At 36.4% G+C, this 25,080-nt stretch overlaps 2 protein-coding genes across 6 annotated transcripts in view; both read left to right on the top strand.

Annotated features, from left to right (window-relative positions):
* The window catches only part of LOC107705593 (bone morphogenetic protein receptor type-2-like), a 20,406-nt gene extending 3,810 nt beyond the window's left edge, over positions 1-16,596 (top strand). For both annotated transcript variants that reach the window (XM_016508959.1, XM_016508957.1), the window contains 12 exons: positions 7,489-7,644; positions 7,730-7,906; positions 8,226-8,333; positions 8,437-8,528; positions 9,021-9,248; positions 10,036-10,150; positions 11,673-11,833; positions 11,960-12,107; positions 12,193-12,329; positions 12,433-12,602; positions 13,542-14,728; positions 16,126-16,596. In XM_016508959.1, coding sequence (XP_016364445.1) covers positions 7,489-7,644; positions 7,730-7,906; positions 8,226-8,333; positions 8,437-8,528; positions 9,021-9,248; positions 10,036-10,150; positions 11,673-11,833; positions 11,960-12,107; positions 12,193-12,329; positions 12,433-12,602; positions 13,542-14,728; positions 16,126-16,397 — 2,951 coding nt within the window. In that variant the 3' untranslated portion in view covers positions 16,398-16,596. The remainder of the gene's footprint in view (positions 1-7,488; positions 7,645-7,729; positions 7,907-8,225; positions 8,334-8,436; positions 8,529-9,020; positions 9,249-10,035; positions 10,151-11,672; positions 11,834-11,959; positions 12,108-12,192; positions 12,330-12,432; positions 12,603-13,541; positions 14,729-16,125) is intronic.
* Positions 16,597-19,430: 2,834 nt separating this feature from the next.
* LOC107705592 (dedicator of cytokinesis protein 9-like) overlaps positions 19,431-25,080 on the top strand; it is an 84,784-nt gene continuing 79,134 nt past the window's right edge. For all 4 annotated transcript variants that reach the window (XM_016508956.1, XM_016508955.1, XM_016508953.1 and 1 more), the window contains exon 1: positions 19,431-19,833. In XM_016508956.1, coding sequence (XP_016364442.1) covers positions 19,717-19,833 — 117 coding nt within the window. In that variant the 5' untranslated portion in view covers positions 19,431-19,716. The remainder of the gene's footprint in view (positions 19,834-25,080) is intronic.

The following is a 25,080-nucleotide window of genomic DNA, read 5'->3' as shown; positions in this document are numbered from 1 at the left end:
AAATAAAAAAAAAAAATATATATATATATATATATATATAAAAACTAATAAAAATGATGAAGGCACATAACAAAATCACTAAAACAACCTAAAATTAAAATGAAAACTTAACATATAAAAAACTAATTCAAAATTATAAATACTCTTAGTAATATATAATACCAAAATAACAGTTATGAATATTTGAATAGCAATAATATTTTCACTTTTAATGTTATTTAACTATAATGTAAATATTATGCAAACAGCATGTTGAAATAATAAATTAATTTACCTATGAAAACCATTGGTTCCTGTTGTGTAGTATTGGTGATACTGGGTGCTATTCTGTAGAGAAGCCATTTATCAGTAGTCCCAAAATTAAAGAATCGATTAAATGGTAAAGTGGAAAAACTACTGATCAAATGTATTATTCATCTGTCTCTATTTTAAGGGTGTTTTCACTCCTAGTTTGCACTTCAACCAGTCTGAGAATATTTCTATTGTTTCTCAACCAGAGATGCTGGGGCCTCAGATAGACTTAAAATGATTCAAATAAGCCACAACAAGCATTTAAATAAGCTGAAACAACAAAAGATTTTAATTCACCCCCTCAACAACTGCTCTTTTTTTTTTTTTTAAAGAACCAGGATTCCCACTGACTTGAAAAACTTGGATATATAGGCCTAAGGAAGCCTACTTTTAAAAGTTTAAGTTCTAAACCTGGAAAAGTCATGTAAAATTAATAAAATCTTAAAATTCCATGGGCATTTTTACTATAATTATAAATTTTTTTCTAGTTATGCCAAGCTCTAAAATATTTTATCAGGTTGAAATTGTGAGTAAAATACATATTTACTTTAAAGGGGTCATATGATGTTGCTAAAAAGAACATTATTTTGTGTATTTGGTGTAATTAAATGTTTATGAGGTTTAAAGTTCAAAAAACACATTATTTTCCACATCATGTGGGGTGTGTTAGAACGAGCCGTTTTAGGTAGGCGTGGTTGACTCTTAACTTTTATCAAGAATATCTCTTTGGATTTGAGACTTTAGTCTTTGCAACTTTACAGATCTTCTTTATGCACCAAGAGCTTGTAACACTTCAAAGAGAAAGGAAAAATTGAAATCGCATCATATGACCCCTTTAAAATCCTTATCCAGTAAATCCCGAAAAACTGAAAAAAGTCATGTGGCCTTTGAATATTGTTGTGGAAAATTAGGGCCTTGTACTAAAAGTTGAGAACAACTGCTCTAAAAGAACCCACAAACGAACTGTATACTCAGGAGTGCTTTGCATTCAGAATGCACATTTATTGTCAAAATGTGTGTGACCCCCTGAAACAAAGTTAGTGTGAAAACACCCACTGGTTTTCCACTTTGCCTCAGTTCATTCTAGCCAAGTTTCATTTTGACATGCAACATTTTTCCACCAAACCTATGTGTGTGCCAGTATGTGTATGCGTGCAATTTCCTCTTCTTTCCTCTACTTTTGTGCGTGACAGTAATTTTGTGTGCTTCCTGAAAAGTCACTGCATTCCATAGTGTGGGATTGTTTGGCTTTTTCGTGTAGTTTTGTGAATGTGTGTGTTTTTATATACCATACATTAGAACTCATAAATCCCCAGCAGGACGGTAAGTGTCATGTTGGCAGAGAAATGGTTGTGCATTTGACTTTGTGAGTTGAGAAGCACTGACAATGTCCTTTCAGTTGTGTAGTTCTGATTTGTTCTGTACTCTCTGTAGTATGTTGATAAGGGTGGTTTATCTGTGAAAATGCTTTGCTTGCATACCAAGATTTAAAGGATTTCACTCCAAAATGAATAATTTGTCTTCATTTACTCATCCACATCTCATTCCAACCTCATGTTATTTTATTTTTTCCCGTGAAATAGAGCGATCTTTGACAGAATATAAAAGTTTTGCATAGAAAAGTTGATCAGTCAAACAAATTATCAGTCTTTTTGTGTGTTAAGTGGACCCAGTAGTGAACCATGTGGGGGGAAAACAGCTCCTTTTCATTCTGTTCCTGGCCTTGAATTTGGACTCAGATCTCAAGATAAAGTGAACACGGAGAGCTTTGCTTTTTAGAATGCACAATATAGGCGAAAGAGGTTCAGTAAGCTTTAAAGTTTGTTTGGAGCATTCAAAATTCATGTGATTTTCTTTTTTCGTGAAACAGGGAAATCTTCTGCAGAATATCAGAGTTTTGGATTGGAAAGTGGATGATCAGTCAAACTGATTATTGGCCTGTCTGTATGTTATTTGTAGCTAAAAGTGAACCTAGTGGAAAAAGAATCCAATTCCTTTTTATATTCATTCTGTTCTTGGATTTGTAAGTGGACTCAGATCTCAGACTCAAAATAAAGTGAACACCGCTCGCGCTCCATAAAAGGATTTTCAATGTAGTCCATACGATTTGTGCACTGTATTCCAAGTCTTCTGAAGCCATACCATGTATGAGGAACAAAGTGATAGAAAGGGTATTAAAAATTAAATATAAAAATCAAATTAAAATTCTGTTTGATATTGCTAAGCCAATTATTTTCAAGGTATGGCTGATCATTAAAAAATGGCAGATATTCAGTTCTATACTGTTTTGTCAAAATTAAAAGCTAAAATCAACCATTTTACATGTTACGTTATGAATGAAAAATCGTTATGAATACGTTATGAAAAATCTCTCTTCCTCATTTTTTAAACTACATTAAAACTACATTTTAGCAAAAGAAAAATACAAAAAAAAATTACCTATACATAAAATTCAATGCAATTTTCAGCTGAAATGAAAACTAGAGGCAGTAAAACACCAACAAGTTTAATATTTTTATAGACTTATTTTCGTGCAGTTGCACAATAAATACTATTATGGAGGATGAGAAATGACTTAAGTATAAATAAATAGATAAACGAATAAATACATAAATAAATATCTGCATTTATTTATTGATTTAAGCATTTAATTATGTATTTATTCATTTATGTATCTCTGCATTTATTTATTGATTTATTTCAGCATTTAATTAATTATTTATTTATTTACTTATGTATTTCTACATTTATTTATTTATGTATTTCTATATTTATTTCTTCATATATTTATTTCTTCATTTATTTATTTATTTATGTATTCCTACATTTATTTATTTATTTAATTCTGCATTTACGTATTTATTCATTTATTTATTTATTTATACTTAAGTCATTTCTCGTCCTCCATATACTATGTGTATGACACATTTACCATACTGCATGATTTATAGACTAATACAGTTTACATCACATCGCTCTGTATGTATGACTTTTCTGATGTAGTAAATAAACTTGATTGGTTTGCATTCAGATACAATTCTTGTGAAACATGATATGAGTCATGATAAAAGAGCTCAAAGACTTGCAGAAGCAATCTAAAATGGCATGGTTGCTTCAGCAAATGCATTTTTATTTTATCTCACATTTGCCTTTGGCTAACTGTTAGTTAGGTTTAGTTTAGGTGGTACATTTTTTCCAACGAATGTTATCCTTTTACTGCAACTCACTGGACATTTAATTTCTGAACTGGTGTGATTTGTTCAACAACCTATTGAATGCACTTTTAGTGCCACTCACTGGACAATTTACTTTGCGAAATGTGAGAAAAGCAACATAATATCATTTTGCAGAAATGCTTCTACAGGCACATTTTTCCAATGAGCTTAGGTTTGTAATAAAAGGGAAAATTAGTATGCATAATTAAATATATATCCAATAGTGACAGATACTGATAAATTAAAAAAAAAACTTTAAAATGGATTGATAACCAGTAGGCCTATGATATATTTTGCATCTATAACTGATGTTTTGGAGGTTTATTTTAAGCTGTTCTTGTGTAATAACACAAATAAGTACTGATTATTATTAATTAACAATTAATTAGCATGCATAATTTACAGTTTTACTGTTTACTATAGTAAGTAGGCCTGTATGTACTGTAGGCCACATGTAACGTTTGACAAGGACACTGTAAAATAAAGTGTTACCCTATTGGAATGTAGCACATGAGTCGTATAAGGACTAATTTCATGGTGCCATTTTTCTGTGTTGACAACAGTTTCATTTTTGGGTGAACTATTGCTTTAGGTGCTAAAACTTTTGCTCAGTTCAAATTGCAGGAATTACGGGACGATGGTGAATGACTCTTATTCACCTCTGACTCACACTTTCTCTCTCACGCACACAAATATTTCTAATCTTGTGAGTATTTTAATGTGCTCAAATGGTTAAGCAGAGTAGCTGGGTGAAAGTACGGCTGGATGGACAGATTGGAGGAAAGGCAAGGGAGGGTTTTTTTGGCTGGAAGCATTAGATGTGAACCAGTATGTAGGTCGTGAGCACATTGCTGTGCTTTGTAGTGCTGTTAGAAGTGGAGAGTCATGAATTATCCACTTCACTGAGTTGGATTTTGTTTGCTGTTGTGCTGCTGAAGTGCTTCATAAACTGGATTGCAGGGGTATCAGGTTGCCGGAGTTATAATTTAATAATATTTTGCAGCTTTTTGATGAGAAGGCAGTAAAATGCTGGCATGGAGCTCAGCTATGGGACAGCAAAAGTTCTTGTATTTAATTTGATGTGACAATGAAAAAAATGTAAGGTGTAATATATATATTTCTCTATTTTCCTTTCTTACTCTATGCTGCAGCAAGTCCGTTTTTCCCTACTCAACCTGTCAGAAACAGTCATCTTCATGGATACACATACAGTTTACACACAATCTTTCTCCCCAGTGTGCTTGTCACTTGAATACAGAGAGGGGATGAATAGACCACATTCATTATCCCGATATATATCAACCTGTGTCAGAGCTTCCTATTGGCTGACTGCTCATTAGGTTGATGTGTCAGCCAGTGTCAGAAACCACCATTGGCTGATTCTATAGTGGAAACTGAATTTAGCTTTTAGCTTCACAGAGTAATGTGTATGTACATTATAAATGATCCTATGTACTTCTGGACATTATTTTTAAAACATCAATATTTTAGGTTATATACAGTATATATATATATATATATATATATATATATAAGGGAAAATGTTTTTAGATGCTGTAAACTGTGTAAGTTCTTTTTATTACATTTTTATTTGTAAAAACTACCTTTACAGTAATTAGAATACATTTTTATTTATGTATTTAGCCAATGCTTTTATCCAACATGTCAAATGGAGTTGTACAATACAATAATAATACGATTAGAAAAGTGCTTTAATAGAGTGCTTTGAACATTTTTCTGTGGACCAAATAATGTCACACCACAGGACACTGTTGTTACACTGCAGGACATTTCAAATACTAAGATATTTTGATATTTTTTTGTTTCCAACAGTTAGACTCCCATATGCTAGATGTCGTTCCAAACCTGTACACTCACAGAAAGAAAGGTACAAAAGCTACCACTGCGATACCCTTTCAGAGGGTACACCATTGTAAATTATTTACCCCTAAAGGGTGCATATAAGTACATTAAAGGTACATATTAGTACCTAAAGTGTACATATTGGTACTTAAATGGTACATATTTGTACCTTTTGAAAAGGTACCACCCCAGTGACAGCTTTTGTACCTTTTATTCTGAGAGAGTGTGAATTTCTTTTTACTGTGGAGCAGAAAAGAAGAATGTTGGTAACTTGGTAAACCAAACATTTTCTCATTGACTTCCACTATATTTTTGTCCATATAATGGGAACCAAAACTGTTTGGTTGCCGACATTCTTCAAAATATATTTTATAAATTGTATTTATTACCATTGAAAAGGTAAATAGATCTCAATTAGTCCATATTAGCCCAAGTCCGTATTGTTCATTTTGAAATGTATTTCACGCTTCATGATTTTAATGCAGGAGAATTCCCACATTTGATTTAAAATTGCCAAAAATTAAACACAGTTTAAACAGACAACTCAATATTTGTGGACAAAATATGACCTTTGACTTTCAAAACAGTAAAATTACAACTGCTCATTTGTATACTTACTATGTGTGAGCATGTAGTGTGGACATACATTAATAACATATCCCTGAGTGTGTGCATGTACACGTGTCTGCTGGCATAATGCAGCTGAGCTGTGACGTGTTTGTGTGTGTCTTTGCATGCATTCTCAGGGTTAGTAGAATAGAGAAGCCCCTGGGTAACTGCTCAGTTGTGTTGTTATCAGAGAACATTCACAGCCTCCTCCACAAGCAGACCATGAGCAGAGAAGAGAGCGTGAGGGGAGTGAGATATGCCTCTATGGACATCTTAGCTAAGGATGACCTTGGATGTAATCTCCCAAAGTGTATAATCGTCATCTTCATTCATCGCTGATAGTGTCTTCAATCTGCAGCCCTTAAGAAAAAACAATTATCATGCATCACCTGCACAATATAGTGTCTGTAAGATTCTTGGGGAGGTTTGCTTCTCACAAAGCCTGTCTGGCCAAAATATTGCTTTCTCAAAACAACTGATGGCCAGTTGGCCACAGAAGAACACCAGTCACATTCATACCCTGTTTTTTCTTCTCTGCTTCTGGCTAGTACTGAGATCCCCTTCAGATCCAGACAGACAGAATCCATCATGTAGTAAGGCAGGTCTTCATAGACCTTATGTAGAAATGTTAATGTCAAACAAAAGAAAATAACACATAATGGATATATATATATATATATAATGTAATAAATAATTTTATTTGTCATATAGTTCTTTATTCTTGAAATCAAGCAATATTCCTTTTTCATGACCAGTTGGATACAGACATTTTTTTATGTGTCAATTAACCAATATTCAGAACCAAAATGATCATTAACCAACAATAAAAACATAATATGCATCATGAATTTGACAATGATTAAAATACAATTCTTATGTATTATTAACATTGCTTTTATTATCATTATTATATTATATATACACACAACATTTGTCAGTATCTCTATTATATTCATTTAATAAATGCCTCATGTGAGAGATTTTATACTATATGTACTACTGCAGGTTCATTTATGGAAGACATATTTTTTTATTGATATTAGGAGTGTATTTTTGCATGCATGTCAATAAAGCAGTGCAGTGATTTTACCATGTTAAGTAGTGCTGTTACTTAATTGGTGTTAAGGCCTTGAGTGAGCTACTGCTTTTATGAAACTATAGGCTTGTTTGTACTATAACATTTTTATTAATGCATCAAGCTGCCAAGAAGAAGAAGATGATCAAATATACTGTATATATATATATATATAAATATGAGAGAGAGAGTTGTGTAATTTAATTTTGTGAATATGTTGGCTTTGAACAAGGCTCATCTAATCAGATCTTCTTCTCATTTTTTATATTATATTAGAAAAACATAAAAAAATATATTTGAGAATATTTACAGTACTCATATTGTGCAATATCTAGTTATAAATTCTAACATTCTATTTTCTAATCCTTATATAATGCTGTGTTTGTCAGCTGTGTGTGTAATGCATTTTAACTCTTCCTTTCGCTGACTTTTTAGCTGCACAGAGTGAGCAGAGGGTGTGTGCATACTTAGAACAGACACAAGGAGAGGGGCAAGTCTTTCGTGAGAACTCCACCATTCGCTGTAATCATGGAGGCCACTGCTTTGGACTCTGGGTGAAAAAGAAAAATGAAATTCTGCTAGAGAAGCAAGGTATATAGATACATTCTACACATACACACACACACACAAAGAACTTCACAGTCAGTCTTACCTTTATTTCCTCCATTTAAAACAGGTTGCTGGACAAATTTGGGTGACCGTCAGGAGTGCTATGACCGCTGCGTGGTGACCAACCAACCGTCGGTGGCCCAGAATGGAACGTTTCGATTCTGCTGCTGCAACAAAGACATGTGCAACCTGAACTTCACTGAGGACTTCCCAAGTCCTTCCCCGACCACTGCACAGCCTCTACGTGAGTGTGTGTGTTCATAGACAAACAGATAGTGTTCAGCAAATGCAAACAAATGAGTTTGAGTGAAAGATGTGTTTGTACTAACAGTAGGTACAAATGAAAGACAGGGGTTAAATTGGGCCGGAATGACTCAGAGTGGCATTCCAGCACATTTGGTTAACTATTTGCAATTAAATTATTTATTTTATTTATAATTATTAATATAATTTAATTTTTAAGGTTAATTAATAGCACATTATTGTTATATTGGCAATCTATTTGTTAATTCTAGTTCACTTTCTGGTTCATGAGTTAACATTTTGTCCTTGAATCCTTCAAGATTCCCGCCGACTTTACAGAGAGGAAGTCATAGTTGTCGCCTTAGCAACTGTGTCCATGGTTGCTGTCCTGGTCATTCTGCTTTTTTTCGGCTATCGCATGCTAAGAGGTGCGTTGCCGTAGTGATGTTATGATGCTTTAAATGTATGATTCAATCCTGATGATGAAATTACCTATGTGCATGTGGATTTATATACCCGTGTGTATTCCAGGACGTGGTAAACACTCTCTGCATACCTTGGATATTCTGGAGACTGCGCTTTCCCCTCCTTCTCTGGATTTGGACAACCTAGTACTGCTGGAGGTAACCAATCACATTTTATTTTTTAAGCAAATAAAATAGTGAATTCTATTTCAAATAAATGCTGTTCTTTTGAACTTTCCATTCATCAAAGAATCCTGAAAAAATGCATGATTTTACATCAAAATATTAAGCAGCACAGCCGTTTTCAACAGCAATGCTAAGAAATTATTTTTCAGCACCAAATCAGCATATTAGAATGATCATCACTGGAATAAATTAAATTTTAAGATATATTCAAATAGAAAATTTGAAAATTTGTAATAATAATATTTTATAATATTAATGTTTTACAGTATTTTTGATCAAGTAAATGCAGCCTTGGTGAGCATAAGAGACTTCTTCCAAAATCATTAAAAAAATCTTACTGACACCAAGGATTTGAACAACACAGTATATATATATATATATATATATATATATACTTTTTTAAACTTTCTATTTATATAGTTTTTTACTTTTCTCACTTGTTTTTGCTCTTTCTATTCCTCACAGCTGATTGGCCGGGGCCGGTATGGAACAGTGTATCACGGTTTGCTTGACGACCGATCTGTGGCAGTGAAAGTTTTCGTTTCTGCTAACCGGCAGCAGTTTACTAATGAGCGGATGATTTATCGCCTCCTCCTGGATCATGAGAATGTAGCGCGCTTCTTAGAGAGCGAGGAACGTGTCGGCACAGAAGGCCGGTCAGAGTTTCACCTCTTGCTGGAGTTTTACCCGCATGTGAGTATCGCAAGAATACTGAGGAACCCAAACCAGCCGCCCAAAAAATATCAAAAGCAAAAAATCCAGTCTAATTCCAGATTTCTCATTCTTTTCCTCTCAGCCATTTAGTCTGTTCCTGTTTTTTTCTCTCACATTCTTTCTTCTCTACATCACAGCTCCAAGATTGCAAGTGCACAAATATATTTTGTGGCTATATTTAGAGACCCGAGGGATCTGATGTCATGTTTGATCTTGTGGTAACAGCATCTCACAAGTGTAATGCGATATCTTTGGATATCACCTAAAACTCACTTACTCTCTTCCTGCAGTTTTCCTCTGCGTCTTTTTTCATCCTCTTATTCTTTTTTTGTTTATGCACTTATGGAACCAGGAAAAGATTACAATTCAGCAGAATATCCTCATTTCACCTCTCGCCGCATACTCACACCCACAACACACTCTCTCGATGTTATGGAGGAAGAGAGAGATTATTGACTGAGCTGAGGAGTTTTCAATTATTCATAACAGTGGGCTTTCAGCCTGTACTTCCTGTGGGCTAACCTCAAGCCAGGTTGCCATAGCGACAGGAGGCCTCCCTGAGGTAGTCCTGAGGTATGGCAGGAGTGCATTAATTGTGCTACTCCTGTAATTTTGAGATACACCGCCTCTTTTCTTTCTTGCTCTGCACTTTAATCTGGTCCTCCCTCACTTCTCCCTCCTCTGCCCACCTGTCTTTCCTGTGCGTTCCTCCCTATACTTTGCAGATGATTTCTTCTGAATAGAGTACTACCTCTGTCTTTCCCAGGGCTCTCTATGCACGTATCTGAGCGGGCGGACTGTGGACTGGCTAAGCTGCTGTCGTTTGGCTCTGTCTGTCACCAGAGGGTTGGCGTACCTGCACACAGAAATACAGAGAGGGGGTGAGACACAAAAATAACAAATAAATTCATATTTCACACACTTGTCGTTCCAAACCCGTATGATTTTCTTTCCTCTGTGAAATGCAAAAGCAGAATGCTGATGAATATAGTGACAAATCTTTTTCATAAAATGATGATACAGTACTATTAAAAATTTTGGGTCAGTACGATTTTTTTGTGAAAGATATTAATATTATAATGTAGCACGCACACATTACATTGATCAAAAGCAAAAGTAAAGACATTTATAATGTTACAAAATAATTCAATTGATAATAATAAAAAGACAAAAATGTATTAATCAAAAAATCCAGGAAAAAAAATATTAGGTAGCACAGCTGTTTTTAATATTGATAATAGTAATTCTTGTGCATCAAATCAGCATATTAGTATGATTTCTGAAGGATCATACGACACTGAAGACTGGAGTAATGGCTGCTAAAAATTACAAGAATAAATTACATTTAAAATACACTTTAGATTTTAAGTATGGAGTATGAATGTGATAGTGGGTGTGTGCACTTTATTTATAGCCTCAGTCTGAGAAAGCAGGAAGGCAGGGATGGGGCATAATTCTCAATGCTTTTTTTAGTTTTCTTTGTCTTTGTTTCAGTGTGAAAGGCTCTAAAAGTGTTCAGATTTTATTTAGTGTCAGAAAAATGCATGGAATTCAAAGGCATAAAGACTGTGACAGAAAGAGAGACTAAAGAAAGAAGGAAAGTGATGCTATGTCTTTATCTTCAGTGCAGTCATCCTGATATATACTGACATATCCTGTTTTTAACTCACAGAAACTGGCCAAACTTCCACATACAAATGCACACTCATATAAACTCTCATATACAGCATTATTAAAAGCATTATTATTTAAATCTGTTTGGATGGGCCACATGCAAACCAATATTGGTTTTCAAACAGATAATAATTTCACAAAAAAGTGACCACTACCGATAACAGTGTAGAGGTTAATGACCAATATTACTTGGCAGAGAAATAGATTATGATTATCATTATTACATTTACATTTATGCATTTAGCAGACGCTTTTATCCAAAGCGACTTACAGTGCATTCAGGCTATACATTTGTTTTTACCAGTATGTGTGTTCCCTATTATTATCAATAAATGTAATTATTTACTGAAAAAAAATAAAATTTAAACTGAATAATAAACATATTTAATAAAATAGTCATTATTTATTTAAGTTATATAATATATTTCAGTGTCTTTTATCATATTGCTTTTATAAAACAGAGGAAACTAACATAAGCCACTCGAAGCTGCATTACATTTATTTATTACAAGTGTTTTAAGCATCTGTGCCTAACTGGATCACTTACATTGGTAAAATCCCTGTTACATAGGTTATTTCTGGAGACACAAGTGGGTCCTAGTGCTCTCTAGTGGCAATTATTATATTGTGATTCACTCTCATGTAATTGTCTCTCCTTCTCTCCTCTCTCGTCCCACTCCTTCCCGTTCCATCTCTCCCTTCCCTTCCCTTTCTTCTTCTCATTGCTAGATGTGTATAAACCGGCCGTGTCCCACCGGGATCTGAACAGTAGGAATGTGCTGGTAAAGACAGATGGCTCGTGTGTGATCAGTGATTTTGGACTTTCCATGATTCTGACGGGAAAGAGACCTCCTGGGCATGGAGAAGAGGACAACAGTGCCATCAGTGAGGTCAGCAAACAGCAATTTAGAATGGTCCAGTCTGATCCAACCCAGCAAAATCTAAACCAGACCAGTGATTTAGACAATACTATCTCAGACTAATCATATGTTATACCTCTTCACCTCACTCAATAGGTGGGTACAGTCCGATACATGGCTCCAGAAGTGCTAGAAGGGGCAGTGAATCTGAGGGATTGTGAGTCTGCGCTGAAACAAGTGGATGTTTATGCACTGGGTCTGCTTTACTGGGAGACCTTCATGCGGTGTGCGGACCTCTTCCCAGGTACCACACACACATGTACAAACGTGCAGATCTTTCCCTGTCACAGCTGCTGTTTGTTGTCAATAAAAATCTTCTGTCCCACCAGGTGAAACAGTTCCAGCGTTTCAGATGGCATTTCAGGCAGAGGTGGGCAATCACACTACCATAGAAGACATGCAGGCACTTGTGTCTCGAGAAAAAGAAAGACCCAAATTCCCAGAGGCCTGGAAAGAGAATAGCCTGGTGAGAAATTATGATGTGAAAACACACAAATGCAGCTTATCAACTCTCAGTGGACTAAAATAGATTTGTTGATGTTGATGTATATGTCTGTGTTTATGTGCAGATGGTGCATTCTCTGAAAGAGACAGTGGAAGACTGCTGGGATCAGGATGCTGAAGCCCGACTGACGGCTCAGTGTGCAGAGGAGAGACTTGCTGAATTGCTCCTTATCTGGGACAGGGAAAAATCAGGCAGTCCTGCTCTCAACCCTAGCACTGCACTGTTTAACCACAGGTAATCAATAACCATTATTTACTGTAAAATCACAGGTAATCAATAACCAATAATTACTGTACAACCACAGGTAATCGGTAACATATAATCACTGACCATTAACTGTAAAACCACCAGTAATCACTGACCACTCAATGTATAACCAGAAAATTATCAATAACCAATAATCACTCACTGTATAGCTTCAGGTAATAAGTGACTAATAATTACTGACCACTCACTGTATAAGCACAGGTAATAAATAACCAATAATTACTGTAAAACCACAGGTACCAATAACCAGTAATCATTGACCACTCACATACAACCACAGGTAATCAATAATTGCTGATCAATTACTGTACTACAGCAAGTAATCAATAACCAGTCATCACTGACCACTCACTGTACAACTGCAGGTAATCAATAATCACTGACTAATCACTGTACAACTGCAGGCAATCAATAACCAGTAATCACTGACCACTCACTGTACATTCACAGGTAATCAATAACCAGTAATTACTGACCACTCACTGTACATTCACAGGTAATCAATAACCAGTAATCACTGACCACTCACTGTAAAACTGCAGATAATCGGTAATCACTGATTGAACAACCTTATTACTGCACTCTACAACCACTGGCAATAAATAACCGGTACTCACTGCATAACTAATGAAAATCCAAAAGCAATCATATCTTTACTTCAACAATGTATTCAACCAATGAATTCAACCACAGGTAATTAATAATCAATAATATATAATCCAGACTATTATGTTTAACACTGCACTGCACATCCCCAGTTAATCTCAGTCTATAGAACTCTAGATAATTAATAATCAATTAACACAAACTGTCACAAATCATGGTCAATTGTTGTCATTTGAAATGTGAATAAGTCAATGTTTGCCTTTATCTTATGTGATTCTTATTTCAACTTATGTTTTCTAGGAACTTCTCTACTGGAAGGCAGAACCCTAAAGTGGGTTCTTTCCTTGAAAACTCATCTACAAACACTGAAGGCCACAATGGTGCTGATAAACCCCTCCACAATGACACCTCAGTGGACTCACCCTCAGTGGGAGGGTCTAACCCTGCAGAGAAGAACAGGAACTGCATCAACTACGAGTGGCAGCAGGCCCAATCACGACAGTCTGGCACAGAAAGCTCCTCCCACACTCCAATCTCAGAGTCCTCACAGCCTCCACCAGGGGACAACAGTGGCCCTCTCTGTGCTCAGCTGACCCAGGAAGACCTGGAGATACCAAAACTTGACCCAAGTGAAGTCCAGAGGAACTTGAGGGAGAGCTCCGACGAGAGCCTGATGGAACATTCGCAGAAACAGTTCTGCTTTCCGGAAACATCAACCTCACATGGCCCGTTGAAGATGGCTTCTGAGGTTTCAGGATCTCAGGGTTCTGGTCGGCATGTTGACACCCCTATAACCATCCTACCTAAGCAGCAGAATGTCCCTAAGAGGCCGAGTAGCTTAAGTCTCCATGCTAAGCCTTCTGGGAAAACACCTACCTTGTCGTCTTCATCACTGCGGATGAAGTTTGGGAAACTCGGAAAGTCGAATCTGAAAAAAGTCGAGATGGGTGTGGCTAAAGCCAGTGCAGTGAGCACGGCACATGAGGCCAGGCCGATTACAGTTGCCAACAACGATGCTGCGGCAGCAGTGAGTAAATATGCGACCGGAGCAGCACCTGAGTCAGCAGGAAGTGCCGCTGATGTCCGTTGGAAGGGCGCCATGAGTTCAGAGGACCTGACCTTCGGCCTCTTGAACACTAGCCCTGATGAGCAGGAGCCTCTTCTGAGAAGAGAGGCGCATCCAGACAATGCAAACAGCAACAACAGCAATAACAACAATGGCGAGGGAGACGGCGAGGGAGACACTGAGGGTGGAGGAGAGGGGGGAGAGAACAGTGAGAGTGTTGGTCCAACAGGGGACGCTCCGTCGGCTTCTACCGTGGAGCCTGTTGCACTGCCCGGCCCATGTCCTGCCCCAACCTTGGTTCCTCCACAGGCCCAAACCCAAGCTCAGACACATGGAGAGGCCCTGCTCAGACAGAACCGTGTGCGCAGACCTGAGAGACCCAACTCACTGGATTTGTCCATCACCACACTGCCATTACTAGGTGAGTATCAGTGCTGCAAACTAAATTTGCCTTTTGAATGCAAAATATGTACTTTTTTTTTGCAGAACTAAATTGTTGTTTTTCAAGGGGTATGAGTATTCAAAATTTGATGCAATATATTTATATATTTGACTTGCTGACGTCGGTGGTTTAAATTAATTTGTCACTGTATCCACTTTATTTTAACGTAAGAGAGCTGATGTAGACTTTGTAGACTTGAATGTGTGAGGCTTCCGTTGTCGTCTGCATCGTTATTTTGCGCTCCTAATGCTACTTGATATTGCAAACTTGATATTGTTTTTTTTATCATATTATCTTGTATTGTTGTAATTATAAACAAGCTGGTTTGCAGCGCTAGTTTTACCGTTTATTGCACTTTGTTATTCTTCTCTATATAGAAGTGAATTAATTAGAAATAGGGCTGTCAAATTGATTAATCCTGATCAATCACATCCAAAATAAATGTCTGTGCTTATATAATATATGTGTGTGTACTGTGTATATGTATATATACATACATGTAATACACACATATAAATTATATATAATATAAATCATATATATACCAACACACACACACATATATATATATATATATATATATATATACTGTATATATAGACGTATGTTTGTGTATTTATATATACATATAAATATACACAGTGGGAACACATATCATGTAAACACAAACTTTTATTTTGGGTGCGATTAATCACGATTAATCAGTTCGACAGCCCTATTTAGAAGTCTCGCACATTCACAGAAAATAGCTTACTTCCATGTTGCAAAATAAGATAATAGAATTTGTGCAACACAAAATCAACTGAGTTGAAGAATTGTGGCATTTTGGGATTAAGACCATAGACTGTATAAAAACATGGACGTAGTGTCCGTGACGTCACCCGTAGATTTCCGAAGAGCGTTTTTGAGGCTCAAAAGTGGGCGGAGGCGGCCGTCGCCATCTTGGCAGCGCGCGCGCGTCACTCCCGGATAATCAAAATTATTTTTTGAACCAGGCTGTAAACATGTTTTTTTCTGCTGTAAATTTGGGCATTTTTAACATGGGGAGTCTATGGGATTGACCCCTTTTTGCCGCCAGCCTCTAGCGGCCAGTTGATGAATTACAGTTTAAGTCACTTCCTTGTTGGCTTCAGAGAGGGGGGGGGTTGCCGCTTGGTTAAGACACTGCTTATGTTTTTCTTCTGTGTTAATTTCTACAAAATTTTCCAAACTTTTCTTTTGTCCGTTTAATAGCTCTGTAGATTGTTTGTAAAACTATTCAGTTTTGGAACAATTTACACATCAATCCATTCTTCTGATGTTTCACGAATGAGGCCCATTGTTTTACATTTGAAAATAACATGCGATCATGTTGTAATTTCTTGGCTCGCCAACAGGAGGCAAGTCAGCCGGCAACGTGACAGAGGGATCAGGAGATAAAATCAAGAAGCGAGTGAAGACGCCTTACGCTCTGAAGAAGTGGCGTCCTGCCAGCTGGGTTATCACCACGGATACACTGGATGCTGAAGTCAACAACAACAGACTTCATGGAGGGCCCGGTCAGAACCAGAATCAGGCCGGTACCAGCAGACCTAAATCAGCCTCTGCCGTGTATCTAGGTAGTCGGGGAGGATCTCGCTTCTCAGATCCCAATGACTGTGACTTTTGAATTTTGACCTCACTTTGATCTTGAAAAAAATGTAAAATCAAACACTATAGCTCTAAAAAGTCTGAAGGCTGTGGAGACAAGTGTGGATTGAACCATATACATGTCTTAAATTTAACCCCAATTGTAAGCACAGTAAGTGTCTTAGTGGATTTACATTGAAAAGAGCTATGCATTCATCTTTAATGTTTGTATTTTTATTTTTTAATTAAGCCACTTTTTGGTTGCACTTTTTTGATTTTTCTTGAAGTTATAAATCATAATTATTTTGACCATTTGAAATGGTCCCTAATATTAAACCAGTGTAAATGTAGTTAATCATCACATTCCCAAATTCTTAAAGTATTTCTATTGTCAATATTAACTCTTAGTTATGCTCATCTCTAAAATATTTAATTGCTCTTTGTGAGTGTAACTTCTATAAAATTATTTTAAAAAATAATAATAAAAAAAACAAACATGAAAATTCATCAGTCAGAATTTGTGGGAACCCTGTTATAAGATTATAGGGTTACTCACTAACACTAATTTTAATCATTTCATTTGTAAGGTTTCAAAGCTTTCATTTTTGCCCATGCATACCTGCAAAATATGTTTACATTCTCTAATATTTTCCCATGCACAGTTTCCTGCAGCTTTGAGATTTATGAGACAATATTACTGAAGTTCCATGACTGTGTTCACAGCATCTGATATTATATTAAGTGCTGTTGTGTGTGCAAAATAACAGCAGGCTTCCCTTTCTGAGGTCTGAAAGAAGCCAACAGACTATAAAAAAGCAATTCAACACATTTCACTGTGGTATCAGACACTCAAGACAATATTTAGAAATGGGGTGACTCTACAAAGACCAAGGCAACATCTGATATCAGATGCAGGAGTCACACTTCTCGCTTTCTGGATAAGCTTTACTTACAAGACAAAGCTGCACTCGGTCTGGTATACTGACTGTTCTGGATCCTGTTGAACTGTCTAATGATGCTTTGGACCTACTTGTTATTTACTGTACTTATTTTTCTATGAGTGAGTGTGCATGAGTGCACAAGATCAGTTCTCTGTGTGTTTGTTCCTGTGTCTTTGTGTCTTGTCTCTAGTCGTGTGAAAGGTTTTTGTGCTGCATGTTTGTATCTATTCCTATGGAGACGTGCATCTTCATACACACTTACCTGTTCCAATCATTTGATGAACAAGGAGTCAACAAAGGGCAAAGTTTTAATCAGTTAGAAACCTGAGAACAGTCTTTTTTTCAAGCACAGCACACAAGATCAGCATTTTACGCTATGCACAAAGACATGAAGCAAGCAGCTCTGGTTTGAAATCAAACCTTATTGTGTTACTAAACTGCTCTGGCATGTCAGTGATAATGAATAGGATGCTGTTATTAAAATCGTATAAACAGAGTCCCATATTATCCTCACCTGAACTGACTGTTGCATGTCTTAAATGCATCTTAAAGAGCACAAGATACTTTCAGCTGCGACCCTAGTGTGTTTATGCACACGTATGTGTGTGTGTGTCTGTGCATGTATGTGTGAATGAGTGTTTGTATGATGTTATTCTCCTGTTAACACAATCGTTGTAATCATAGTGACGTGATCAATCGTTTTATTACCCCTTGCTGAGACATTTTGAAAATTGTGATTTGTATAAGAAGGTGCAGACTGTAAAAGTGTATCGTTATTTGCAGATTTAAATTAAATTATGCTTTGCATTTGCATAGTCTCAATTTATTCACAGTGTGATGAAATACTTCACTGTCATCAGCATTTGGAAATGCAATATGAGAGTATCACCACTAGTCGGCGCACTAAACATGTTATTCTAACCTTGACCAGCATGCATTTTTATTAAAGCAATTATTGCTTTGTTACCATCACACTAAAGTAAAATTTAAGGTGAAACATCACATATTACAGTGGTTTATTTATCTGCGACAATTGGTGCACCTTTATGAAACCTGCATAAATGTTTTCATAATATCTCATAATACACGTTGTAGTGCCTTATTTATTTAATAAATAATTGAATCCAGAGATTATGGATACATCTTTACTATAATAACTGTACATTTAAGACTATAATGTATGCTGATATTTGATTATAGTGTTTTAATGCATTATATCCCTAAAAGTAAATAACAGTAGCCTATTATAAACAATTATCACATGGTTAATTAAAAATACTTTATATTTTATTGTACATAGCTTCATAGAACTTGTTCGTGTTGCCTATCATTTCCCTGTTGTTCTGCTGTTCAACAAAACGTTTTAAATGGCATAATAGCGTTTCAACAGATCAAATAATAACACATACACACGTCAGTTCAATATGACGTGCTTTTACACTGGAAGTAATTTACCTCATTGGCTCTGCTGAGTTTCTGAGGGGAGGCGTTGCCGCTCGCGCGGGAGCTTCATCACGCACTGACACGCGCGGGCGGTGCGAAACTGGCACGGAGGAGCGACGCGGGATATTACAGTGGTTTATTTATCTGCGACAATTGGTGCACCTTTATGAAACCTGCATAAATGTTTTCATAATATCTCATAATACACGTTGTAGTGCCTTATTTATTTAATAAATAATTGAATCCAGAGATTATGGATACATCTTTACTATAATAACTGTACATTTAAGACTATAATGTATGCTGATATTTGATTATAGTGTTTTAATGCATTATATCCCTAAAAGTAAATAACAGTAGCCTATTATAAACAATTATCACATGGTTAATTAAAAATACTTTATATTTTATTGTACATAGCTTCATAGAACTTGTTCGTGTTGCCTATCATTTCCCTGCTGTTCTGCTGTTCAACAAAACGTTTTAAATGGCATAATAGCGTTTCAACAGATCAAATAATAACACATACACACATCAGTTCAATATGACATGTGCTTTTACACTGGAAGTAATTTACCTCATTGGCTCTGCTGAGTTTCTGAGGGGAGGCGTTGCCGCTCGCGCGGGAGCTTCATCACGCACTGACACGCGCGGGCGGTGCGAAACTGGCACGGAGGAGCGACGCGGGACTCCGGGGAACCGTTGCTCACTAAGTGCAACAGCGCTACGGGAACGCGTTATACCTCTCAGCTTCCATCCGACGCTGCGAAAACAAACACAGAAGTATGTAGTTTGGAAGAGGACAGATGACCCGTCGCTCTCCATGGTGTCGTTTACTGTGGGGACTGGGAACGCGTTGCTGCGTCTTGTTGTGAAGGACAGGTCCCAACTGAGGACTTCCTCGCAGGACTGCGTGAATTTTTCTCTATAGACATGTAATCATAGACTTCGTCTTTTAAAAACAAGCAAGGTGCGATGGCCTCTTCGGCTCAGCCCGAGACACGAAAGTTCACGCGCGGTCTGAGTAAGCCCGGCACCGCCGCTGAGTTACGCCAGAGCGTCTCCGAGGTGGTGCGCACTTCTGTACTGGTGGTGAGTGAAGTACATCCTCAAATTTTGCGTTTGGTTCAAGTCCCACTTTAATTGTCGTAGTGCCTTTTTTATTACAGCCGCTGTAATTGATTCACATAATGACCTAAATAAGAAATATAGGACAGGGCTGTTAACGTGATCAGATGGGAGCTTCTAACAGAAAGGTAAAAACAGGGCATCAGATAAATGTCAATGAGGGCTCAAACGTTTTACGGCTCATAAATTTGGCACCTGCCCCCTGTCATATCATTGCCACCATCATCTTTTTTTCAACCATACCTTTTTAAAATAGTTTTGCATCAATGTCTTGTCATTTAATTGTGCTTGAATTCGACTGGGGAAAAAATGGAAAAAGCTTCTGGAAGGATTCATCTGTGCTCTAAGCTGAAATGATTATAGCAGCCTTACTTAACAGTTGACATGACATTACTTCATCTTTCAGAACAGCAGAAGGAGGCTTGGGAGTGCTGTCTCTTTATCCATCACCCGTTATGTAAAAAAGTAAAGTTCCATCTGGAACTAATAGGCTACAGCTATGATCGAGCTGTCTGATTCCACCATAATTCAGATGTTGCCTTACTAAAGTAACACTTGAATACACATGAAAGCGCCAAACTGAAGTTTGCCATATTCTCAATTTTGTGCAAAACAGTCTTTTGTGCCAGGATCACCGTTTAAATATCAAGGAATTGCATGCACTCAAAGGAATAATTCACCCAAAAATTCACATTTTACTTTTGTTTCTCTTGTGGAGCAAACAAGAGCAATTAAGTTCGATGTCGATGCTCTTCTTTTTCCACACAGTTAAAGTTGAATGGAAACACTTCAAAAATGATAAATATATACATATATACACTACTGTTCAAAAGTTTGGAGTTAGTAAGATTTTTTTATTATTATTATTATTCAGCAAGGATGCATTGAATGAATCAAAAAGTCATTTTTGACAATGTAAAGACTTACATTGATTCAAAAATTTCTATTTCAGGTAAATACTATTATTTCAAACTTTCTATTTATCAAAGAATCCTGAGATGTACCATGGTTTCCACAAAAAAAATGAGCAGCACAACTGTTTTCAACTGTGATAATGGAATGTTATGTTTCTTAAGCACCAAATCAGCATATTAGAAGGATTTATTAAGTACCATGTGATGCTGAAGACTGATTGCTGAAAATTCAGCTTTGGTATTTTAGAAATAAATTATTCTTTTTTTAATACCAGTAACAATATTTCACAATATTAATGTTTTACTGGAGTTCAAATTAATGCAGCTTTACTGAACATAAGATCTTTCAAATAAGTTAATTAATTAATAAATACATATTTAAAAAATCTTACCAATCCAAAATTTTTGAATGGTATATGACAAGAAACACCACAAAGCTGCCATTAAAGTACCTCATAGAATTGTATTGCTATGTTCCATGTTTTTTGAGGCCTCGATGGAATAAATCTACTTGAGCTTTTGCTTATATTTTTGTGTGCCGATCCTGATGTTTGGTACTATGCTGTTCATCACATTGACATTTTTTGAGTAAGCCATGACTGAATTAGTTATTCACTGAAAATATTGACCTGTGATGTAAATCTCTTTTGTGGTTGCAGGTGTTCAAATGTGCAAATCACTGTGAAAACAGTGTTTAAGTTATAAGTTGTTGTATGACTTCAGAAGACTTGGAATATAGCTCATGAGTTGGATGGACTACTTTTATAATACTTTTAGGGTTGTTTTGGTCAATTTTAGACCTTGACAGCCCAGTCCCTATTCAGTTTCGCTGTATAGAAGAGAGCAGGTTGGATTCGTCAGGATATCTTTGCTTGTGTTCCACAATAGAAGCCATACAGGTTTGGAATGTCATGAGGATGAGTAAATTAAGATAGAATTTTCATTTTTTTGATGATGAGCTATTGCTTTAAAGTGATGCTGAAATTTTAGTTTTAGTGGTTGTTCTTGGCCTCTTAATTCACTTTCACACACTAAAATGTTTTGTTGTACCATCACTGATAAGAATTTAGAGGTTACATGCTTAATAGTCACAATATGACTATTAGCAAGGCATAAAACCCAAGGGTTACACCAGAGGAACTCTGCCTTCATTTGCTGAACTCCAAGTACATTAAAATGCTGTTATGTCTACTTCCGCAGTAAATAAACTCTCTGTGTAGCCATGTCCTGCTACTGGAAGGCAGAGTGGCAGTTCCCTAGATTTGTGGGTTGACCCACAAGGTTTTGAATCAGACCAGTGTTTTTCTGTCCAGCTAGTGTTACCGTGGTTACTTATGGTTCAGTGATTAGACTTTGGATTTACCCTTTTGACATCAATTAAGTTTGGCTTTGTGACTTAGTGCTGTACATTTTAATGACATCTTTGATTATCACCCATGTCGAAAGACGGAAGATAAACAGATGGTTTATAAACTGTATGACACACACACATAGTTTCTCAGTTAAGTATTTTTGTGGTAATGACTACTGTGGTAAGCAGGTTTGCTGGGGTCCACTAATGGAACATTGGGTCAATGGCTCCTAATTTGTTTTCACATATTTCATCTCTAAATCCAAGGAACATGCTTTATGGCATATTTTTCTCTTTCTGGTGTCTCTCTGATCCTTTTTTCCTTGCTTTCTTGTTCAAGTGAAAACCCATCTGATCATTATTCCTAATATGTCACTCAAATAACTTTAGAGGGGATTCATGGGAAATCAGGCCGTAAAATTTAATTAAAAAGGATTTGTCTCCTCTTATGTTCACATGGTCACTTGATCAAACGGATCTGCACAGAAGAGGCCTGGAAGGGTCTTAATTTGAACCCTCAAAGAGCACATTTTTATACAGGCACAAATGCATAGCTATAATCATTTTCACAATGGCATGATGCTCATTTTTTTTGTCTTAATCTAAGTTATTCAAAAATACATAAACAATATATGTTGCAACAGACAATGCACCACTTCAACGTTTTTTTAAGGCACACAAAGGCACAGATCCCTAAACAAGACCATATCTGCAGATTAGTGTAATTATTTTAACATGAGTTTAGGAACTGAATAATAAAAAGGAAAAATAAAACACTGCTTAGTATTTCCTCTTTGAATTCAATATGCACTGATTCTTATTTAAACTACAAAAGTTATTTAGGTAAGAGCAGTGAGTGATTTTCTCTTTGTCTTTTGTTCATGGACCCAAATATTGCAAGCTGTAGCGATATGCATATTGTGATATGTACATTTGCGATATTTCGATATATTGCACAGCCCTAACACTTACTTACTTAAGCCGTATGTCGTAAAAAGCCTGACATTTCCGATCACACGATAGATTTTGTGACTAATCGCTCCTTATTTTCTGTGTATGTTTAAACTTGATTAACACTGTGGCTGATGATAGATTGTGTGATCGATTACTCCTTATTTTCTTTCTTCACTGTAGCTGTCGTGAGATCAGCTGATAGGTGGCCAGGGGCATGAACGTGCATTTGGATCAATATGAGTGTTGCATTTCAATTAATGGCCTATACTGTACGTCCTCCTCCGACATACGCTTCAGTAGGCTAGTGCAGTTCATTCACAGTGGCAATCACACAGCTGTCCGTGTCTGTTTCTTTCATGACGTTTGTGTATGTGTATGCATCTGTGTCCTGTAACACATATCAAAGGCCCTGCCCGTGGTGTCTGTTACCCTCCCAGATGGACTGCTACTGGCCCTGGTTGTGGACAGCATACGTTAGATTGAACTCTCACTATTACAGATCAAGTTACTGAATAATCACCAATAGGAGAGTAAATTGTAATGTAATTGTCACCAAAAGCACTGTATCATATTTTGTATTTTATTTAGAATCTGTGGTCCATTTAATACTATGTGGTCTATAACAGTGCTATAACAGTGAAATACTTTTCTCTTGCTGTTTTATTGAGAATTTGAATTCTAAATGTGTGTAAAATGTAGTTGCCTGGCCTCATTAGTGCATTGGTGGCTGTGTGATTGCTGTGTGTGTGTGTGTGTAGGGAGCAGGTGAGGCCTGCTGACTGGATATCCACTACCATTTATTATGGATGAGAGCAGCTTGGGTGTCTGTTCTATTTTTAAACGCACTTTGTCCTGTGGGCTTGTTAAAGGACACTGAGAATCCAGCAGTCACGTGATCTGCACATTGCCAGGATTTTATGAATGCTGAGCTGAAAGTCAGAATGCTGAGTGATGGGAAGTTTGATGACATTTTTTTAGACCACTGGCTGTCCTGGAATGCAATACGTTTATGAAGAAGCTCTTTTGTTTGTGTTGTGATATAACATTTGAATCAGACTGCTTAGGTTTAAAGGAATAGTTCACCCTAAAATGTATTTTGTCATCATTTACTTACCATCATGTCATTCCGAATTCATATATTCTCTTTCTTACATGGAACACAGAAAGAGACTTTTTACTGACTGTTGACAAAGAACTTTGCTACACAAAGACAGTAAATGAAGATGGATGCAGTCAAGCATCATAAAAGTATAATAAAAGCGTACAGTCACTTTGTGGGAGGAACACACCAAAATATAAGCCATTAAGTTAAATGATCATCAGCCATAGTTTTCAAATTATATTTGACATCAGTGATGCTGAATGCTATAGTTGAGTGTCTTATAACTGTTCGCAATCCAAATTTTAAGTTTCAGTAATTTATTAATTTGTTCCCTTGTTTTAATCAGTTGTAATGATTGAATTATATACTTGAACAAATTAGTTGTGGTCGTGGCTGTGGTTTACCTAAATTAATACAAGGGAACAAATTATGACAATGTGGCCACGATTGAACTAATACAAGGGAAAAAATGAATAAATGAATAAAATATGTCCATGAATTAAAAAGTTGTGCTATATCCAGCAAAGTAAACCAAAAGATTGAAGTGTGATTCTCAAAAATCTGTATTTTCTGCAAGCTTTTTTAAAGATAAATTTAGATGTTTTTCCAAAAACGGACACTTAGAAACTCCAAAAGGACACCAAAGAACCAAATGATATAAGGAGCCCATATAAGCACATATGAAAGAAAAAAAAATCTGAATTTTATAGTATGTGTACAGTGCAACAGCAAAGAGCTTTTTTACATTTCAGAGAAATCAAGTTGCGATAGCGAACAGGACCACATATGGAGATGCAAAACAAAACAAAAACCTAAACCAATCGCCTGCTGACTGCATATATCTACTACAGTACACAAATCCATTCAGTATAACTAAACACAGCAACATA

Source organism: Sinocyclocheilus rhinocerous, unplaced genomic scaffold, assembly GCF_001515625.1.
Source record: "Sinocyclocheilus rhinocerous isolate Xijiao unplaced genomic scaffold, SAMN03320098_v1.1 scaffold504, whole genome shotgun sequence".
Lineage (NCBI taxonomy): Eukaryota > Metazoa > Chordata > Actinopteri > Cypriniformes > Cyprinidae > Sinocyclocheilus > Sinocyclocheilus rhinocerous.
The sequence above is the reverse complement of the archived record's forward strand: the minus strand, read 5'-3'. Positions and strand labels throughout refer to the sequence as shown.